At 41.4% G+C, this 18,168-nt stretch overlaps 1 protein-coding gene across 11 annotated transcripts in view; it reads right to left on the bottom strand.

Annotated features, from left to right (window-relative positions):
• The window catches only part of ODAD2 (outer dynein arm docking complex subunit 2), a 219,812-nt gene that overhangs the window by 84,795 nt on the left and 116,849 nt on the right, over nucleotides 1-18,168 (bottom strand). For 10 of the 11 annotated variants that reach the window (XM_079915239.1, XM_079915230.1, XM_079915238.1 and 7 more), the window contains 2 exons: nucleotides 6,767-6,955; nucleotides 5,404-5,625 (listed from right to left, as the gene is read on the bottom strand). In XM_079915239.1, coding sequence (XP_079771365.1) covers nucleotides 5,404-5,625; nucleotides 6,767-6,955 — 411 coding nt within the window. Of the gene's footprint in view, nucleotides 1-1,962; nucleotides 3,419-5,403; nucleotides 5,626-6,766; nucleotides 6,956-18,168 lie in introns of those variants that run through there. The other variant, XM_079915235.1, reaches the window with a different exon arrangement.

The raw sequence follows: 18,168 nt of genomic DNA, 5'->3' as shown, positions 1-18,168 counted from the left end.
GTATTCAAACACAAACCCTTTGGAAACCTACTCTTCCTTTGGCTTCTAGGGCTCCTGGTTAACGGGCTGACTTCCTGAGTTTGCTTTGACAGTTCTTCTTCCTGGTTTACATGCTTCGTGAGTAAAAATGTAGACATTTCCCAGGCTTCTCTAAACTCCCAGCCAAAAAAATCTTATCCACCCTCATTCATGGCTTACTACCTCTCCAATGATACTTCCGGAATCTGCCCTCTCTCCTGTCTCTAGCCTATGCTGTGGAACAAGAAAACCACTAACCACCTGCTGAGAACTTGAAATGTGGCCAGTCCAAATTGAGATGTATCGTAAGTGTAAAAACACACACCAGATTTTGAAGATTTAGTACCAAAAAAAGATAATGTAAAGTATTAGTATTTTATTATATTGATTCATGTTGAAATAATATCTTGGGTGTACTGCGTTAAATTAAATATATTACTAAAATTAATTTTACCTGTTTCTTTATCTTTTCTTTAATTGGGGCTACTAGAAAATATAATATTACACATGTGGCTCACATTATATTTCTACTGGATAGCATTGCTCTAGACCTAAAATTCAAACTGACCGTTTAAATGGAACACATTATGACCGATGTGAGGGGATACCTCACTGTGGTTTTGATTTGCATTTCTCTAATGATTAGTGATGTTGAGCATCCTTTCATGTGTTTGTTGGTAATCTGTATATCTTCTTTGGCGAAATGTCTATTTAGGTCTTCTGCCCATTTTTGGATTGGGTTGTTTGGGTTTTTTCTGATATCGAGCTGCATGAGCTGCTTGTAAATTTTGGAGATTAATCCTTTGTCACTTGCTTCATTTGCAAATATTTTCTCCCATTCTGAGGGTTGTCTTTTGGTCTTGTTTATGGTTTCCTTTGCTGTGCAAAAGCTTTGAAGTTTCATTAGGTCCCATTTGTTTATTTTTGTTTTTATTTCCATTTCTCTAGAAGGTGGGTCAGAAAGGATCTTGCTGTGATGTATGTCCTAGAGTGTTCTGCCTATGTTTTCCTCTAAGAGTTTTATAGTGTCTGGCCTTACATTTAGGTCTTTAATCCATTTTGAGTTTATTTTTGTGTATGGTGTTAGGAAGTGTTCTAATTTCATTCTTTTATATGTAGCTGTCCAGTTTTCCCAGCACCACTTATTGAAGAGGCTGTCTTTTCTCCATTGTATATTCTGGCCTCCTTTATCAAAGATAAGGTGACCATATGTGCGTGGGTTTTGATGTAAAACATAAATAAATAAAATTTTAAAAAAATAATAAATAGAACACATTAGAAACTGGACTTAATTTATTCCAGACCCTCAAAACTGCTCCTTCTCTGTTACTACAGAATAAACACCAGTTGGCACTCACAGATACACTGCATAATGTCAGCTGCTACTGTTGAGGAAACTGTACAGGGAAAGAGCTAACTCTAGAATAAATTACTTATGAACAGGGTGACAGGACGACTCTGGTAATTGTCAAAGAACCTGTCCACATTGCTCATGGGCAGCTGCTGCAGGAATGTTTGCAGGACTAGGAAATAACTCTATACAGCTGTGCCTTGGTGTCCAAGGGGGATTGGTCCCAGGACCCCCAAGGATACCAAAATCCACGGATGTTCAAGTCCCTCATATAAAGTGATGTAGTATTTACATATAACCTACACACATTGTCCTGTGTACTTTAATTTTTTACTGAGGTATAGCTGATTTACAATATTATATTAGCTTCAGATTGTGACACAGTGATTCACAATTTTTAAAGATTATACTCCATTATAGTTGTTATAAAATATTGGCTCTATTCTCTGTGCTGTACAGTAGATCCTTGCAGCTTATCTATTTTATACCTAGTAGTCTTGCCACTTTTAAATCCCCACACCTATCTTGCCCCTCCCCCCTTCTTTCTCCCCTCCACTTACCACTAGTGTATTCTCTGTTACCTGTGAGTCTGTTTCTTTTTTGTCATATTCACTGGTTTGTTGCATTTTTCAGATTCCATATATAAGTCATAACATACAGTATTTGTCTTCCTCTGTCTGACTTATTTCACTCAGCATAACGCCTTCCAAGTCCATCCATGTTGTTGCAAATGGCAGAATTTCATTCTTTTTTATGGCTGAGTAGTATTCCACTGTGTGTATATACATTGTGTGTATATATATATATCACGTCCTCTTATCCATTCATCTGCTGATGGACACTTAGGTTGCATCCATATCTTGGCAATTGCAAATAATGCTGCTATGAACATTGGGGTGCATGTGTCTTTTCAAATTAGTGTTTTCATTTTCTTTATATATATACCCAGGAGTGGAACTGCTGGGTCATACGGTAGTTCTATTTTTAGTTTTTTGAGGAACCCCCATTCTGTTTTCCATAGTGGCTGCACCAATTTACATTCCCACCAACAGTGCCAGAGGGTTCCCTTTTCTCCACACCCTCTCCAGCATTTGATATTTGTGGTCTTTTTGATGACAGCCATTCTGACAGATGTGAGGTGATATCTCATTGTGGGTTTTTTGGGGGTTTTTTTGGGGGGTACGCGGGCCTCTCACTGCTGTGGCCCCTCCTGCTGCGGAGCACAGGCCCCGGACGCGCAGGCCCAGCAGCCATGGCCCACGGGTCCAGCCACTCCACGGCATGTGGGACCCTCCCGGACCGGGGCACGAACCCACGTCCCCTGCCTCGGCCACTGCGCCACCAGGGAAGCCCCTCATTGTGGTTTTGATTTGCATTTCTCTGATGATTAATGATGTTGAGCATCTTTTCATGTGCCTGTTGGCCATTTGTATGTCTTTAAATCATCTCTGGATTATTTATAATACCGAATACAATGTAAATGATATGTAAATAGCTGTAAATACAATGTAAATGATATGTAAATAGCTATAAATACAATGTAAATGCTATGCAAATAGCTGTAAATACAATGTAAATGCTATGCAAATAGCTGTAAATACAATGTAAATGCTATGTAAATAGCTGTAAATACAATGTAAATGCTATGTAAATAGCTGTAACTACAATGTAAATGCTATGTAAATAGCTGTAAATACAATGTAAATGCTATGTAAATAGTTGCCAGCACATGTGGCAAATTCCAGTTTTGCTTTTTGGAACTTGCTGGAATTTTTTTTTCTGAATATTTTCGATCTGTGGTTGGTTGAATCTGCAGATGTGGAGCCCACCAATATGAAGGGCCGACTAAGCATTTGCCTAGAGAGGTGCTGTAGCATTTAGGAACAAAAATAGTCAGGGATTTGCCAAAGTAGTGGATACGGTTCATACGCATTTGAAGTCAGAAATGTTAGCACAACGTGACAATTCACTGCAGGGACCTTCACCACCCTGATGGGCCACATATTTCTTGCATTGTCGTAGCTAATGGAATCTTCCTCTTCACCTAGCCTGAAGACGGGAGTAATTTTTGAGTCAACACTTTCCTTTATTCCCCATATCCAAGCAACTACCAAACCCCACTGGATTCTACCAACACCCACTACACTACATCCACATTTTTTACCTCAAAGCCAAAGAAGGGACACAGATCCTTATGCTTCCCCGACAGCTGCCTGAGGGAGAGCCCACCATGAGGCCAGCCTCTGTTCGTGACAGAGTAGCCTACAGCAAACTTACAAGAATCGGTTCTTTACACTTATCCTCCAGTAGAAATAGCAGGTAGTCAGGAATGCCGATGGGCAAGACAGAGAGGCCCTCCACATACCCTTAGATGACCCGGGAAAGGGTCTCAAGGACAACAAACCAAACTTCCTGTTTTTCTCTATCCTGTCCCCTCACCCTCATCATTTTTATTGCTTTATTCTTTTATTTATATAAGCTGTGTGGGTGGGTGAACACAGTTTCAACATTTTTCATAGCAGAATACAACCCATAAATGATTCTGGATGACCTACTGACTTGTATTAGGAGAAATAATTGAGAGTTGCACATAGACCTGGCATATATGTCAAATGAATGGTAACACGTAAACCTATTAAATTTGAAAACTTTCTGAGTAGTCTAGAAATTCTGCTCTTAAACTGACAATTGTCTAAGCATGTTACGTCAGACACTTTATCAGGCTACTTAAATTTATAGCTTCATTTCTTTAAAAGTCTTTAGGTTGTGCATATTAGATTGTCCTTGTTCAATAACAGAACGTATAATTTTAAATTAGAAAATCTTCTTTTTTGAAGTGTGAACATAATCACATAGAAGTGATGACATTTTTACCATTCTTTAGTAACTTGAAGTAAACATTCCAGTATATTTTTTTATAATTAACTTTAAAAAATTAGTGCTTAGTTTAAAAGGTGCTTTTTATGCCAGTTTTTTGCTTGAAAAAATTAATATGGCCTAACCTATGTGCTGAAAAAATGGATTTATAATGGAAAAGTTGACATATTTAAATGTAAACTGGGTTTAATTTCAGAAAAATTAACATCGTATTCTTCAGGTATAATAGGTTTAAAGGATAAATTAAAATAATGGCCTCAAAAAAGTACCAACTGGCATTCTAAGAGTCATTCCTCCATAGATGTTTCATATTCAGCATATGTAAGTTTGACAAGATATGATTAACTTAAGGTTTTATTAGCTTTTGTCTAAAAGATCAAGCTAACTTTGGGTATACATTTCAAAATGTAAATGCAGCTGGCTGTCAGAGGCTCCAAACTGAGGTAACAGACAGTAAAATTACATTGTACAAGGGAACAAGCCACAGAAGAGAGCTAGAATTTGAAATCAATTTCTCCTAATACTTGTAAGCTGTTCATGTACTCTTAAGTATCTTTCTGTCTGTTGTCATCAAAACATTCCACTCAGAATAAGCTCTAGGTGGTTTCCAACGTATAGATATATCAAAGTCTACGTGCAGAAACTTTCCCACCTGGATATTAGTTAAAGGCAAAGAAAATTTGATGCAGTTTTTTGTTGTTGTTTTTTTTAAAAAACGTCTTTGAATTGGTTCTTTGCTTGTGGTTAAGACTGGCAAGACTGTCTAGCTGCTGTTTGTCAGCTCCTTTGCTGTGCATTTGGTGTCTGTATTTTATTATTTAAGTGCTAAGTAAATAAAATATTAAACAGAATTATGAATACCACTGATTATTCATGCACTATACATTTTCTTTAATCCAATTCAGATTATGGAACTTGTACTTATTTAACTGAGTTCACTTTATAGTTTTCAATTTAGAAAAATTCTGTCTCCACGCAACTTTTCTGCAGCACAAATCATGATAATGATAACACACGGCTCATTTGCAGCCGTGATGCAACAGGTGGGCAGTTTGGTGTGTTCAAATACCCCTTTCAGTAAAACCTTAACATCACTTGTTTCTTCCCAACCTACATTGACATAACTTGAACTAAACCACGAAGTTGGTCAACAGTACCTTCACTGCGCCGTTCTCATGCATGGTGATGCAGTTATCGGCATCTTCTGAAAGCTGGTACAAGGCTTGGGCTGTCGCTCTGTGCACGTTGGTGTCATTTGATTTCAGGTACCGCACTAATGGAGCCACTGCCTTGTGCTCGCCAAAGGCCACTCTGTTTCTGCCCCACATACAGCAACGTGAAATGGCTTCTGCTAGATGACGTCTCAGTGTATCATCATTCTGCACAAGGAGAAGGGGTTATGGCATGTGCATCATAATGACCCTGTGATACTTTTGCTCTAGGTGTTTATTACCCACTGGCTGCTCAGGTGGTGTCTTGATGGGAACTAGTATTCTGGTGGGTTCACCAATGCATCAAGGTTCAATGCTGCGTTTTCTTTTTATGAACGGAGTGGAGTGCATGCAGGTAAAGGCGATCAGGTGTCTGGCATTAGTTATTTGCTCAAGGTTCAATTTCCTTTTGAGCAAGTCTACTCACAACACAGAGCTACAGATCAGCGAGTGGCCAAGTAATAAAAACAACTAAAGAATACTGGACACTCTTAAGGGAGCCTGCCAGATAACTGGGGGAAGTGGATTAACTCTACCTCTTCACCTTAGGAATACTTCCACATCAGGAATACACCTTGGTTCCCAAGAGGGAGAAGACACTGCAGCAGACGAGGACAGCTTCTGAGTCTGCCATTTTCCTTCTGTATTGTTTACACAGACCACATACTTCTTTCTGGATGTAATTACCTCATACAGATATAATACAACTGAATAACACCATAATTTTCTGTCTATTAATTGTACTGTTCTCTCGATTCAGGTCACAACTTGGTGTCCTTAACTGAAACTGGCAGATATTCTCAGGAATTTAGTATTAGACTGGCCCAAAAGTCTTCTAGACCAAGCAGGCTTCCAATCATTGAATTTCTGCTCCACGACTTTTCTGCCAAGTTCAAGCTATGCTCAAATACCTCTGGTCATGGTGAAGTCATTATCTCTCAAGCCTGCTTGTTCTATCTGGCACAACTCTGGGTAAACAATACAGCGATTGCCAAAACCTTCTAGCTCAAGAATGCCATCGACCCAAGCTTGCTAAGCTGGGAGAGGAGCACTTAACTTCTGAAGTTGGCATGAACAATTATCTTAAGGCTCGTAGTAACGACGATGGTGATGATTTCAGTTTGAAATATACTTTCACGTTTATTAGTCTCAGAGAAACTAAAATGAATTCACTAAAATCTCAAACCTCACAAGTGGCAGATATTAAACTTGAATCCAGGTCTCTGGATTTTAAGCTCATTGTTTTTGCTACTACACCGTGATATCTTATGACAATATACATTTTGAAATAAAAAGATACATTACTTACTGTATTTGCTAGTTTGGACAATAAAGGGACAACTCCATGATCTGTGATAACAGCTAAGTTTTCTTGGTCTTTTGCTATATTGGTAATAGCAGCACATACACTCGCCAAAACTTCTTTATTATCTGATTTCAGTAAATTGACAACAAGTTCCAAACCACCAACAAAGGAACGAACCATCTCTCCAGCATCCTAGATAACAATAAAAATAAAGATGATACCAAAAATAAACCTATGCTTAGCATTTTTTTAAAAAGCACAAAGTAATGATAAGGCTGTGAGGTGTACCTTCGGCATGAAAAAAATTCAATTTCTATGTCATATAAATATTCACATGTTAAGTTACACACACATGCATACATGTATGTATGTACAACACATCCATAGAGACAGGTCCGTTTCCACAGATGTGTGTTGAACAACTATTACGTGAGAGTCGCTGTGATAACTACTGGGAATATAGAAGTTAACAAAACACATTGAGTCTTATTATTGCAGTACTTATGTTCTATTAAATCATCACAGAAACAGAATTAGCTAATACTGAACCATTGCTACTAGGGGAGATACAGGGCTAGCTTCCTGCAAGCCTCTGGTCACACTGTCACGAACTGATCAAAATATAACCTTGTTTTATGTGTGCTTCTGTTTAAAGACATCTCATTTCATATGCGTTAATTCATTAACATTGAACCCACAGACAATACGCTGTAACTCATGCCTGAATGAAGCTTATCTAGCACATGTATTTTCTCCATAAGGCACATCACAGCTTTCTTGCACTTAGGAACACTAGACTGCGCTTCAGTACTATGCATGGGGGCCATTTTCAACAGCGAAACCAACAAAAAACACAAAAATGTGGAAAACGCGGCACTAAGCAGACTGCACGACGGAGGCTTGTTGATGGTCCAAGGGCGGAGACGAGCGCGCAGAGCGTCCGCTTGCGCAACCCCCACTGAGAGCGCGTGTCGGGCAACTTAAAATTTTACTTTTCTGTGCACGTCCAAGAATGACTGAGAAAGGGCCCTGAGTGCTGATTTGGGAGTTACAAAAAACGTGAGCAAGCAGGTGACCCCCAGATAGAATCCGTGAACAACGCGGACTGACCGTGAACACTCCTCAGCCACCACGTCGCTACAGTCTAGTGGGGAAGATGGGCACTAGGAAGCTACAAGCAGACCGAGTAGCGTTAATGGGGAAGAGCGAAAGACACTACAAATACGTGTGTGAGGGACTCGTGGCTGGTGTGAGATTCAAGGAGTGCCCCTCCACCATGATGCTTGCCAGCTGAGACCTCAGGGGCGAGGGGTTGTCCAATGTGAAGGGGAGTCTGGGTGAGGGACCGAGAGTGGGAGACAAGGTACTTTTTTCTGGGTCAGGGTGGTTAGAGCATGAAGTAGGAGAGGGAGAATGGGAGACCGTAAGGCTCGCTTCGGCGGCATGCGAAAGCCACTGAAGAGGCTTATTAACTGTGTGGGGAAGCAGCAGAGGCGACTTTCTCCATTTTGCCTCATGGGAGGTCCCTCAGGATTGCAGGGTTGGGGCAAAGAATGGTGTTGGGGACTCAGGCTGTTTCACAAGTTCAGGTAACAGGTGGTGGTGGTTTGGAGGAGGTGATGGTCCAGCCTGAGGAGAAGGGTGTGGACTTGTGAGGGTTAACTGGAGAAGATAAGGACGAGTGACTCAATTCCCATGCTTCTGACTTGCCCTAGTGGTGTTGATAATGTTGGAAAGTGGGGTTTGGTTTTGTTTTCTTGGTGTGGGAAAGGGTGGTGTTAGGTAACAGAAGAAGTACCCACAAGACATTTAAGTGGAGGGTTCCACTTAAGGAGTCAGTTGGCTTTGCGGCTCTGGGGCTCAGGAGTGAACACCAGGCTAGAGGTAGAGACTTGGAAGTCATCAGCATAAAGACCGTAACTGAGGTAGTAAGTGAGAAAAAGCGGGCTTTCTGTCCCGGTATGGCCATGTGGGCAGAGACAAGGAATTTGTCAGAGGAACCTGGAGATAGATGGCGAAACAGAAACCCCACCTCCCCTGGTGTTGGACAGCGGCTGCGTGATGTCCACCAATTATCTGGCTCCGTGGTTTTCTCAAACAACAGAAATTCACAGCTTTTGAGTATCAACTATATGTCAGGCACTTTGTGCATAAATTAGCTCAGTTAAACCTCCAAATAACCATGCAAAGTAGATACTGTTTTTCCATTTTTGATTTTAAAAACTGAGGTTCAAAGATGTTGAACCTCATAAACTAGATTGTATCACTCATGACGGCAGGGGCCATGCCTTAGTGAACTCCATGATCCTTATAAACCATGAATCTGATCTCCTCATCCCCATACCTCCCCAGTCCTTCCATAGCTCCCCCGCCCTTAGGATAAAATCCCAACTCCACACATGCTTTACAGCCCTTCCCAGTGCACCCCTGGGTTCCCTGCCTCGCCCTCCCTGACTTGAGCCCCCTTCCCCAGCCCCACACACACCCTAGGCCAGTGGCTCCCCAGAGGAGCTAACAGCCAGAATCCTGAAATGTTCTCTGAGAATGTAGTTCAGCAAGTCTGGGCTGGGGCCTATAAAAAAAAAAATCTGATTCTTTAAAAACCCTCCTGGTGAGTCTGAACTTCAAGCAGTATTGGAAGCACTGTTTATGCATTAGTCCTTCGTTTTGCGTCCTCAGATGTGCTGCCTGCGTGTCTCCTTGCCTTTGCACGTGCCCTTTTGTCTGCTTTCCTATTGGCTTGGGGATTCCTACACATCCTCAGCTACTAGCTAATGTGCCATTTCCTTCGGGAAGCCTTTCCTGAACCTCAAGTCTGAGTTAAGCCACTCCTCCTATAATACCTGGTTCTTCTCTGTTTATTTTTTTATTTTTTAATTTATTTATTTTATTTATTATTTATTTTGGGATCTCAGTTGCTGCGTGTGGGCGTTCTCTAGCTGCGGTGAGCAGGGGCCACTCTTTGCTGGGGTGCCTGGGCCTCTCATTGTGGTGGCTTCTCCCATAGAGGCATGGGCCCTAGGTGCGTGGGCTTCAGTAGTTGCAGCACATGGGCTCAGTAGTTGTGGCTCGCGGGCTCTAGAACGCAGGCTCAGTAGCTGTGGCGCACAGGCCTAGCTGCTCCACGCCATGTGGGATCTTCCCGGACCAGGGCCCAAACCCGCGTCCCCTGCATTGGCAGGCGGACTCTCAACTACTGTGCCACGAGGGAAGTCCCTCTTCTCTGTTTATAATACTCTATGCGGTATTAGCTTATCTGTTTGCCTTTGACCTTGAACTGTAAATTCCAGGAGGGCAGGGCCTCTGTCTGTCTAGCTCAGTGCTGTATGTCCAGTGCCCAAGCCAGTTTCTAACTGTGAGTACATGCTCAATTAACATTTATTGAATTTGATTACATGCAAACTTGCAGCTATGGAAGGAAAATTTTCACTGAGGGTATAACAAACCAAACTAAGCTTCTAGGAAATGATGAAGGAAGGGCCTAAGTCAGGTTCTTCCCAATTTTAAGGGCAAAGCATCTTTGTCCACAACATGTTGCCTCCCCTGATTGCTAGGTGAGATGGTATCAGCAATATTGGTGGGCTTGTTCTCAATGTCAAATTTAAATATAATTTCTGATAGTTAGGACACACCTCCTAATTCTGATGTATCAATAAAATTATTTTGAAAATATTTAATTGCCATTTTTTCTAAAATTCTACAATAAAGGTTTTTAAGTAACACAAAAGAAATTATCTTTCTACATTGTCACCTTATTACACTTCTGTGCTTCAGGATGCAAGCAAACCAGAAGATTATAAATGTGAATTTATTAACCTCTGGTCAAACGTCCAACTTAACTTAATTCAAATTACTCTTTGAGGTAGTACTTGGTAGTGGTAGTTGTAGTAGTATTTCCACCTTATAGATGAGAAAAACCTCAGAGAAATGAACTAATATGTGAAAAGAAAACTGATAAGTGGCAGAAGTGGGATTTGAATCCAGATATGCCCAACCTTTTCTAAGTGATGTTATGTGCATCAATAATCTAGTAAATTTATCAATTATATAATTATCTAACAATTTTTTCTTGAGAAAAAAACTGGAGGAATTCCTGAAAGATGATGGTGGGCATAGTTTTTGAATCTCCCTATGGAAACAGAGCAAGTATTATAGCAAAACAAAAAAGGGACAACACATACAACAATATTCAGCAACTAGATATCTACACCAACCCCCAAATACAAGCTGATCAGGACAAGTTACCGAGCGCTACAAAGCCCACATGCTCTAAGAAACTCTGAAATCTGCAGGCGAAAAGCAAAGGGAAACTAAATTGCCATTAGGTCACATTGGAAAGCTCAGGAACAGCAACAGAAGCTGGGAGCTGACTTCTCAGGCTCTGATGGATGGATAAAACTAAAAGGACACACAGGTATGATGGTCCTAGAATGTTCTATAGGTCTGAGTCCCATGAATTCTTAAAACTGAAGCCTTGTCACAGGACAAAGCCAGCACTGAGGAGAAACTACTGGGGTTGCATCCTAATTGAACAAGGCAAGGGTAACAGGAAGAAGAGAAGAGAAAGTCCAGATAAAAAGAGGGCAAGAGAGCACAGGAGTCTGAGCCTACTCTCCATCACTGTGACAGTAGCAGACATGGCATCCTAAGAGCCATGAAATTAAAAATGCTACCCTGGCCCACATCTCTCTCCTAAAAGACCATGAAAACTCATTTCAATTAAAAATGCACTATATATAAAAAGACCACAGTCAATTTCCATTTGGAGTTACTACAAGAAAAAAATGAAAAAAAGAAAATCATAGAAAGTATGATTAGAATTATTAAAGCTCACAAATTAGGTGATTAGTAAAAACGCATTTTTAAAGATCCATAAAAATTTAGAAATAAAATTAAAATTAATTTTGGAAATAAAGAGTAAACTAGAAGTAACACAAGAATGAATAAACAAAATGGGAAATATCTTTCAATAAACAGAAGATGTGAAAACTCCAAAACGATGGAAAAAGAGCTCACAAAAGCTTCAGGAGAACAAACAGGCAGAGAAGATCTAACATATGTACAGTAAGAGCCCCCAAGAAGGAAACAAAGCAATACAAGAGAGCAAAATTTTAAAAACTGTAATTCAAGAAAACTCTCTCCTGAAATAAATAAAACCTGAGAATATATTGAAAGGTCACTCAATATACCAGGGAAAACTGGCCCAGAATTGGCTAACATAAAGACAAATACTAGTACAACTGCTGGACAGTAATAAAACAGAGAAAGATTCTTTGGTCTTCCAGGCAAAAAGACCAAGGCACCTCTAAAGAAAATAATAAGCTATTATCCTTAGACTTTCCAACAGCAATGGTTTATGCAAAGGAAAAGAAAGTAACACGTGTGAGCTACTCAAGAGAAAATGTGAAGCAAGGTTCTAACTTCCAAAAGTTTGAAGCCCAATGACCTTCAAGGATAAAACTGTTATAAACATGGATGACTTCAGGGAGTGATGCTAACACAGGCCCTTCCTGAGGCACCTACTTGGGAATGAGTGTCAGACCTCCAAAAAGACTAGAAAGACGTTGACAAAGGGACAGAAGATTTCTTAAAATCCTTTACTGGCTTCATTTCCTTCAGGATCAGGTCTAAATGACATTCACGTATTTTCCCAACCTCTTCTTTCCCATACTCTTGCATAAGCTATATTCCGGCCTCTAGGATTATTGCTGTTCCCGACGTACCATGTTCTTTTATATCTTTGACCAACTTATTTTCTTTACCTGGAGTTTAGCCCTACCAAACTACAAACTCCTACTCAGTTCTGAAAACTCTGACTCATCTTTTAATAGCAGCTTAAATAACAGCTCCTCCATGAAAATTTCCCCACTCCCCTTCTCAGTGTTGGTCACCCCCTGCCTTCCATATTCTTTTCGATGGTTCTGTCCAAAAACCTCACCCTCTCGTGTTTGCAAAGTCTTTTTTTGCAATATATTCTTTTTATATGTTATTTAATAAATATATGACTATATTTTCACATATAATAGAATTTTAATAAAGATAAATCAAATAAAACTATATTTTAGATAGAATTTGTAATCAGTTTTAGTTATTTTTATTGGAGTATAGTTGCTTTACAATGTTGTGTTAGCTTTTACTGCACAGCAAAATGAATCGGCCAAGTCTTGATTTTGTTTGGTTGTCTAGTTCTCACAGACAAGCATCAGGGGAGGGCGTCTCTAACCCCAGAGGCCTAAATCTATCCTCGAAGTCTCCTTCCCCTTGCCAATGATTTGCTTAGGGATGGCCTAGATATGGCCCAGTTGTGGCTAATGACTTCTGAGATGACAACTCAGAAATCTTCTGGAAAAGTTTTCCTATTTATAACAACGCTGAGAATGACAGAACAGAAAGAGGACAAGAGCCTGGTCCTTGAAGACACCGTTGAGCTGTTGAATCAGCTCATCCTAAAATCCGATTTGGCTATTGAAAACCAAAGGCATCTGTAGCTGTTTACTTTTCATCATACTGCAATGATTTTCTCATGGGTCCTCTCCCCATTAACGTGTGAGTTCTTCAAGAGCAGAGACACCTGGTCTTGTTCTTTGACTCTCACTTGGGATGCTGTCTGGTGTCTGTCACTCAGAGGACTTTCAATAAATGTTTGCTGAATCATGAAAAAATAAAGGGAATAAGGGGACTATAACTTTAAGATACTTAACCACAATCACAAGCACTAAAAAGAAAAGAGCGTTAGCTCTGTAAGATGGAGTGTAAATGCATCCGATCACTTAGCCTCCCATTCTAGTGACTTCCTGGTTCTCTCACTGCTTTATCAGTGGATCCCGTGAGCCACAGCACTGGGGCAGCGGGGGGAAGAATAACGAGAGTGATCGCACCTGCCTCTGATCCAAGAACTTCCTGAGGTGCGTGGTAAGAGACCCAGCGAGCCAGTGTCAGCGAGGTCGTGGGCGTGGCTCACCAAGGTCTCCTAACGTTTCTAATCTGTGGGACAGTGAAGTGATACACTCAAGCCTACAAGCCCCTCCAAAGTTTATTTGTTTTGAAGGTGAGATTCTTTCTTTCTTTCTTTTTTCCTTTTTTCCTTTTTAGCTTTAAAGATTTTAGACACATGACTTCTTGCCTCACATAGTTTCTCTGGAAAGGAAGACAGTATATTTGAGGATGGAAAAAGTAATTATTCCACCAAGACTGTCTTTCACTAAATGCTAAGCAGCTGGGAAATCCACCACATTTCCCACCTTCTCATGTGTCTTAATAACTAGTCTTTGCCAACTTCACCACTGGTACAATATGGGTTATAGACAATTCAAATACTTACCTGTAATGGAAAAATCTTTAATAATAATAATGATAATAGTAATAATAGTAATAGTAAAAAAAAGAAAGAGAAAGACAAATACCATATGATATGACTTATATGTGGAATCTAAAATATGACACAAATGAACTTATCTATGAAACAAAAACAGAATCATGGACATAGAGAACAGACTGGTGGTTGCCAGGGGGAAGAGGTTGGGGGAAGGATGGAGTGGGAGGATGGGGTTAGTAGATGTGAGCTTTTATATATAGAATGGATAAACAACAAGGTCCTACTGTATAGCACAGGGAACTATATGCAATATCCTGTGATAAACCATAATGGAAAAGAATATAACAAAAGGAATGTATATATATGTGTGTGTGTGTGTGTGTGTGTGTGTGTGTAACTGAATCACTTTACTGTGCAGCAGTAATTGACGTAACATTGTAAATCAACCATACTTAAATAAAAATAAATAAGTAATAGTAATACAATAACAACAGCCTAATTCTTTTGCAGTTTACAAAGGACTCCTGCATACATTATCTCATCTGATGCTCACAGCTCTGCCTTAACAAGACATGACATCCTCATTTTATAGATAGAAAGGCTAAAGGTTCCTAAAGGTTCATGCACAATGAGTGACAAAACTAAAAAGCAACTTTAGATCTCCTGATTTCTCATTTAGTGTCTTTTCACTACACACTGTGTGTTTGGACTTAGAAGTGCCAACAGTTGAAGTTGTCACATTACAGTTAGTTTATAAACAGTCAGAAGAAGCTTCCCAATTCAGAGAGTTAATAATTCCAAAAGAGATGAAGCTATTTTGCCAATGACATTTCCCAAGACAAACAAAAACCATAATTGAAAAAGAGAATATGAAACACCTTCACGCTGCTATCAAAGTAAAGCTTGAGTGGTTGAATAAGTAGGAAAAGATGTCAAGTTCAAATTAAACAAAATTAAGTCAAATACACAAATGTGATGAAAATATAAACTAGCAAAATATTTTTGGTTAAAATTCAACTGGTAGGGGGCTTCCGGGAAGATGGCAGAAGAGTAAGACGCGGAGATCACCTTCCTCCCCACAGATACACCAGAAATACATCTACACGTGGAACAACTCCTACAGAACACCTACTGAACGCTGGCAGAAAACCTCAGACCTCCCAAAAGGCAAGAAACTCCCCACGTACCTGGGTAGGGTAAAAGTAAAAAGAAACAACAGAGACAAAAGAATAGGGATGGGTCCTGCACCAGTGGGAGGGAGCCATGAAGGAGGAAAAGTTTCCACACACTAGGAGCCCCTTCGCGGGCGGAGACTGCGGGGGGCGGAGGGGGGAGCTTCGCAGCCGCGGAGGAGAGCACAGACACAGGGGTGCGGAGGGCAAAGCGGAGAGATTCCCGCACAGAGGATCGGCACCGACTGGCACTCACCAGGCCGAGAGGCTTGTCTGCTCACCCGCCAGGGCGGGCGGGACTGGGAGCTGAGGCTCGGGCTTCGGTCGGAGCGCAGGGAGGGGACTGGGGTTGGCGGCGTGAACACAGCCTGCAGGGAGTTAGTGCGCCACGGCTGGCCGGGAGGGAGTCCGGGAAAAGTCTGGAGCTGCCGAAGGGGCAAGAGACTTTTTCTTCCCTCTTTGTTTCCTGGTGCGCGAGGAGAGGGGATTAAGAGCGCTGCTTAAAGGAGCTCCAGAGACGGGCGCGAGCCGCGGCTAACAGCGCGGACCCCAGAGACGGGCGGGAGACGCTAAGGCTGCTGCTGCCACCACCAAGGGGCCTGTGTGCGAGGACAGGTCACTCTCCACACCCCCCTTCCGGGGAGCCTGTGCAGCCCGCCACTCCCAGGGTCCCGGGATCCAGGGACAACTTCCCCGGGAGAACGCACGGCGCGCCTCACGCTGGTGCAACGTCACGGCGGCCTCTGCCGCCGCAGGCCCGCCCCGCACTCCGTGCCCCTCCCTCCCCCCCGGCCTGAGTGAGCCAGAGCCCCCGCATCAGCTGCTCCTTTAACCCCATCCTGTCTGAGCGAAGAACAGACGCCTTCAGGAAACCTACACGCAGAGGCGGGGCCAAATCCAAAGCTGAACCCGGGGAGCTGTGCGAACAAGGAAGAGAAAGGGAAATCTCTCCCAGCAGCCCCTGGAGCAGCGGATTAAAGCTCCACAATCAACTTGATGTACCTGCATCTGTGGAATACATGAATAGACAACGAATCATCCCAAATTGAGAAGGTGGGCTTCGAGAGCAAGATTTATGCTGTATAGCTTTGCTTACTCCATTTGTCCTAGGGTTCTATCCGTCCTTTTTTCTTAATAATTATTTTTTTATTTTAATAACTTTATTATATTTTATCTTACTTTATTTTATTTCACTTTATATTCTCTTTTCTTCCTTCCTTCCCTCCTTCCTTCCTTCCTCCATCCCTCCCTCTCTCCATCCCTCCTTTCTTTCTACTTTTAACACTTTTTTATTTCTACTTTTTCTCCCTTTTATTCTGAACCGTGTGGATGAAAGGCTCTTGGCGCTGCAGCCAGGAGTCAGTGCTGTGCCTCTGAGGTGGGAGAGCCAACTTCAGGACACTGGTCCACAAGAGACCTCCCAGCTCCACATAATATCAAACGGCGAAAATCTCCCAGAGATCTCCATCTCAACACCAGCACCCAGCTTCACTCAACGACCAGCAAGCTACAGTGCTGGACACCCTATGCCAAACAACTAGCAAGACAGGAACACAACCCCACCCATTAGCAGAGAGGCTGCCTAAAGTCATAGTAAGTGCACAGACACCCCAAAACACACCACCAGATGTGGACCTGCCCACCAGAAAGACAAGATCCAGCCTTATTCACCAGAACACAGGCACTAGTCCCCCGCACCAGAAAGCCTACACAACCCACTGAACCAACTTGAGCCACTGGGGACAGACACAAAAAACAACGGGAACTATGAACCTGCAGCCTGCAAAAAGGAGATCCCAAACACAGTAAGATAAGCAAAATGAGAAGACAGAAAAACACACAGCAGATGAAGGAGCAAGATAAAAACCCATCAGACCTAACAAATGAAGAGGAAATAGGCAGTCTACCTGAAAAAGAATTCAGAATAATGATAGTAAAGATGATCCAAAATCTTGGAAATAGAATGGACAAAATGCAAGAAACATTTAACAAGGACCTAGAAGAACTAAAGATGAAACAACGATGAACAAGGCAATAAATGAAATTAAAAATACTCTAGATGGGATCAATAGCAGAATAACTGAGGCAGAAGAACAGATAAGTGACCTGGAAGATAAAATAGTGGAAATAACCACCGCAGAGCAGAATAAAGAAAAAAGAATGAAAAGAACTGAAGACAGTCTCAGAGACCTCAGGAACAACATTAAACACACCAACATTCGAATTATAGGGGTTCCAGAAGAAGAAGAGAAAAAGAAAGGGACTGAGAAAATATTTGAAGTGATTATAGTTGAAAACTTCCCTAATATGGGAAAGGAAATAGTTAATCAAGTCCAGGAAGCACAGAGAGTCCCATACAGGATAAATCCAAGGAGAAATACGCCAAGACACATATTAATCAAACTGTCAAAAATTAAATACAAAGAAAGCATATTAAAAGCAGCAAGGGAAAAACAACAAATAACACACAAGGGAATTCCCATAAGGTTAACAGCTGATCTTTCAGCAGAAACTGCAAGCCAGAAGGGACTGGCAGGACATATTTAAAGTGATGAAGGAGAAAAACCTGCAACCAAAATTACTCTACCCAGCAAGGATCTCATTCAGACTTTATGGAGAAATTAAAACCTTTACAGACAAGCAAAAGCTGAGAGAGGTCAGCACCACCAAACCAGCTTTACAACTGCTAAAGGAACTTCTCTAGGCAAGAAACACAAGAGAAGGAAAAGACCTACAATAACGAACCCAAAACAATTAAGAAAATGGGAATAGGAACATACATATCGATAATTACCTTAAATGTAAATGGACTAAATGCTCCCACCAAAAGACACAGATTGTCTGAACGTATACAAAAACAAGACCCATATATACATGCTGTCTACAAGAGACCCACTTCAGACCTAGGGACACATACA

Source organism: Stenella coeruleoalba (assembly GCF_951394435.1).
Source record: "Stenella coeruleoalba genome assembly, chromosome: 2".
Taxonomy (NCBI): Eukaryota; Metazoa; Chordata; class Mammalia; order Artiodactyla; family Delphinidae; genus Stenella; species Stenella coeruleoalba.
The sequence above is the reverse complement of the archived record's forward strand: the minus strand, read 5'-3'. Positions and strand labels throughout refer to the sequence as shown.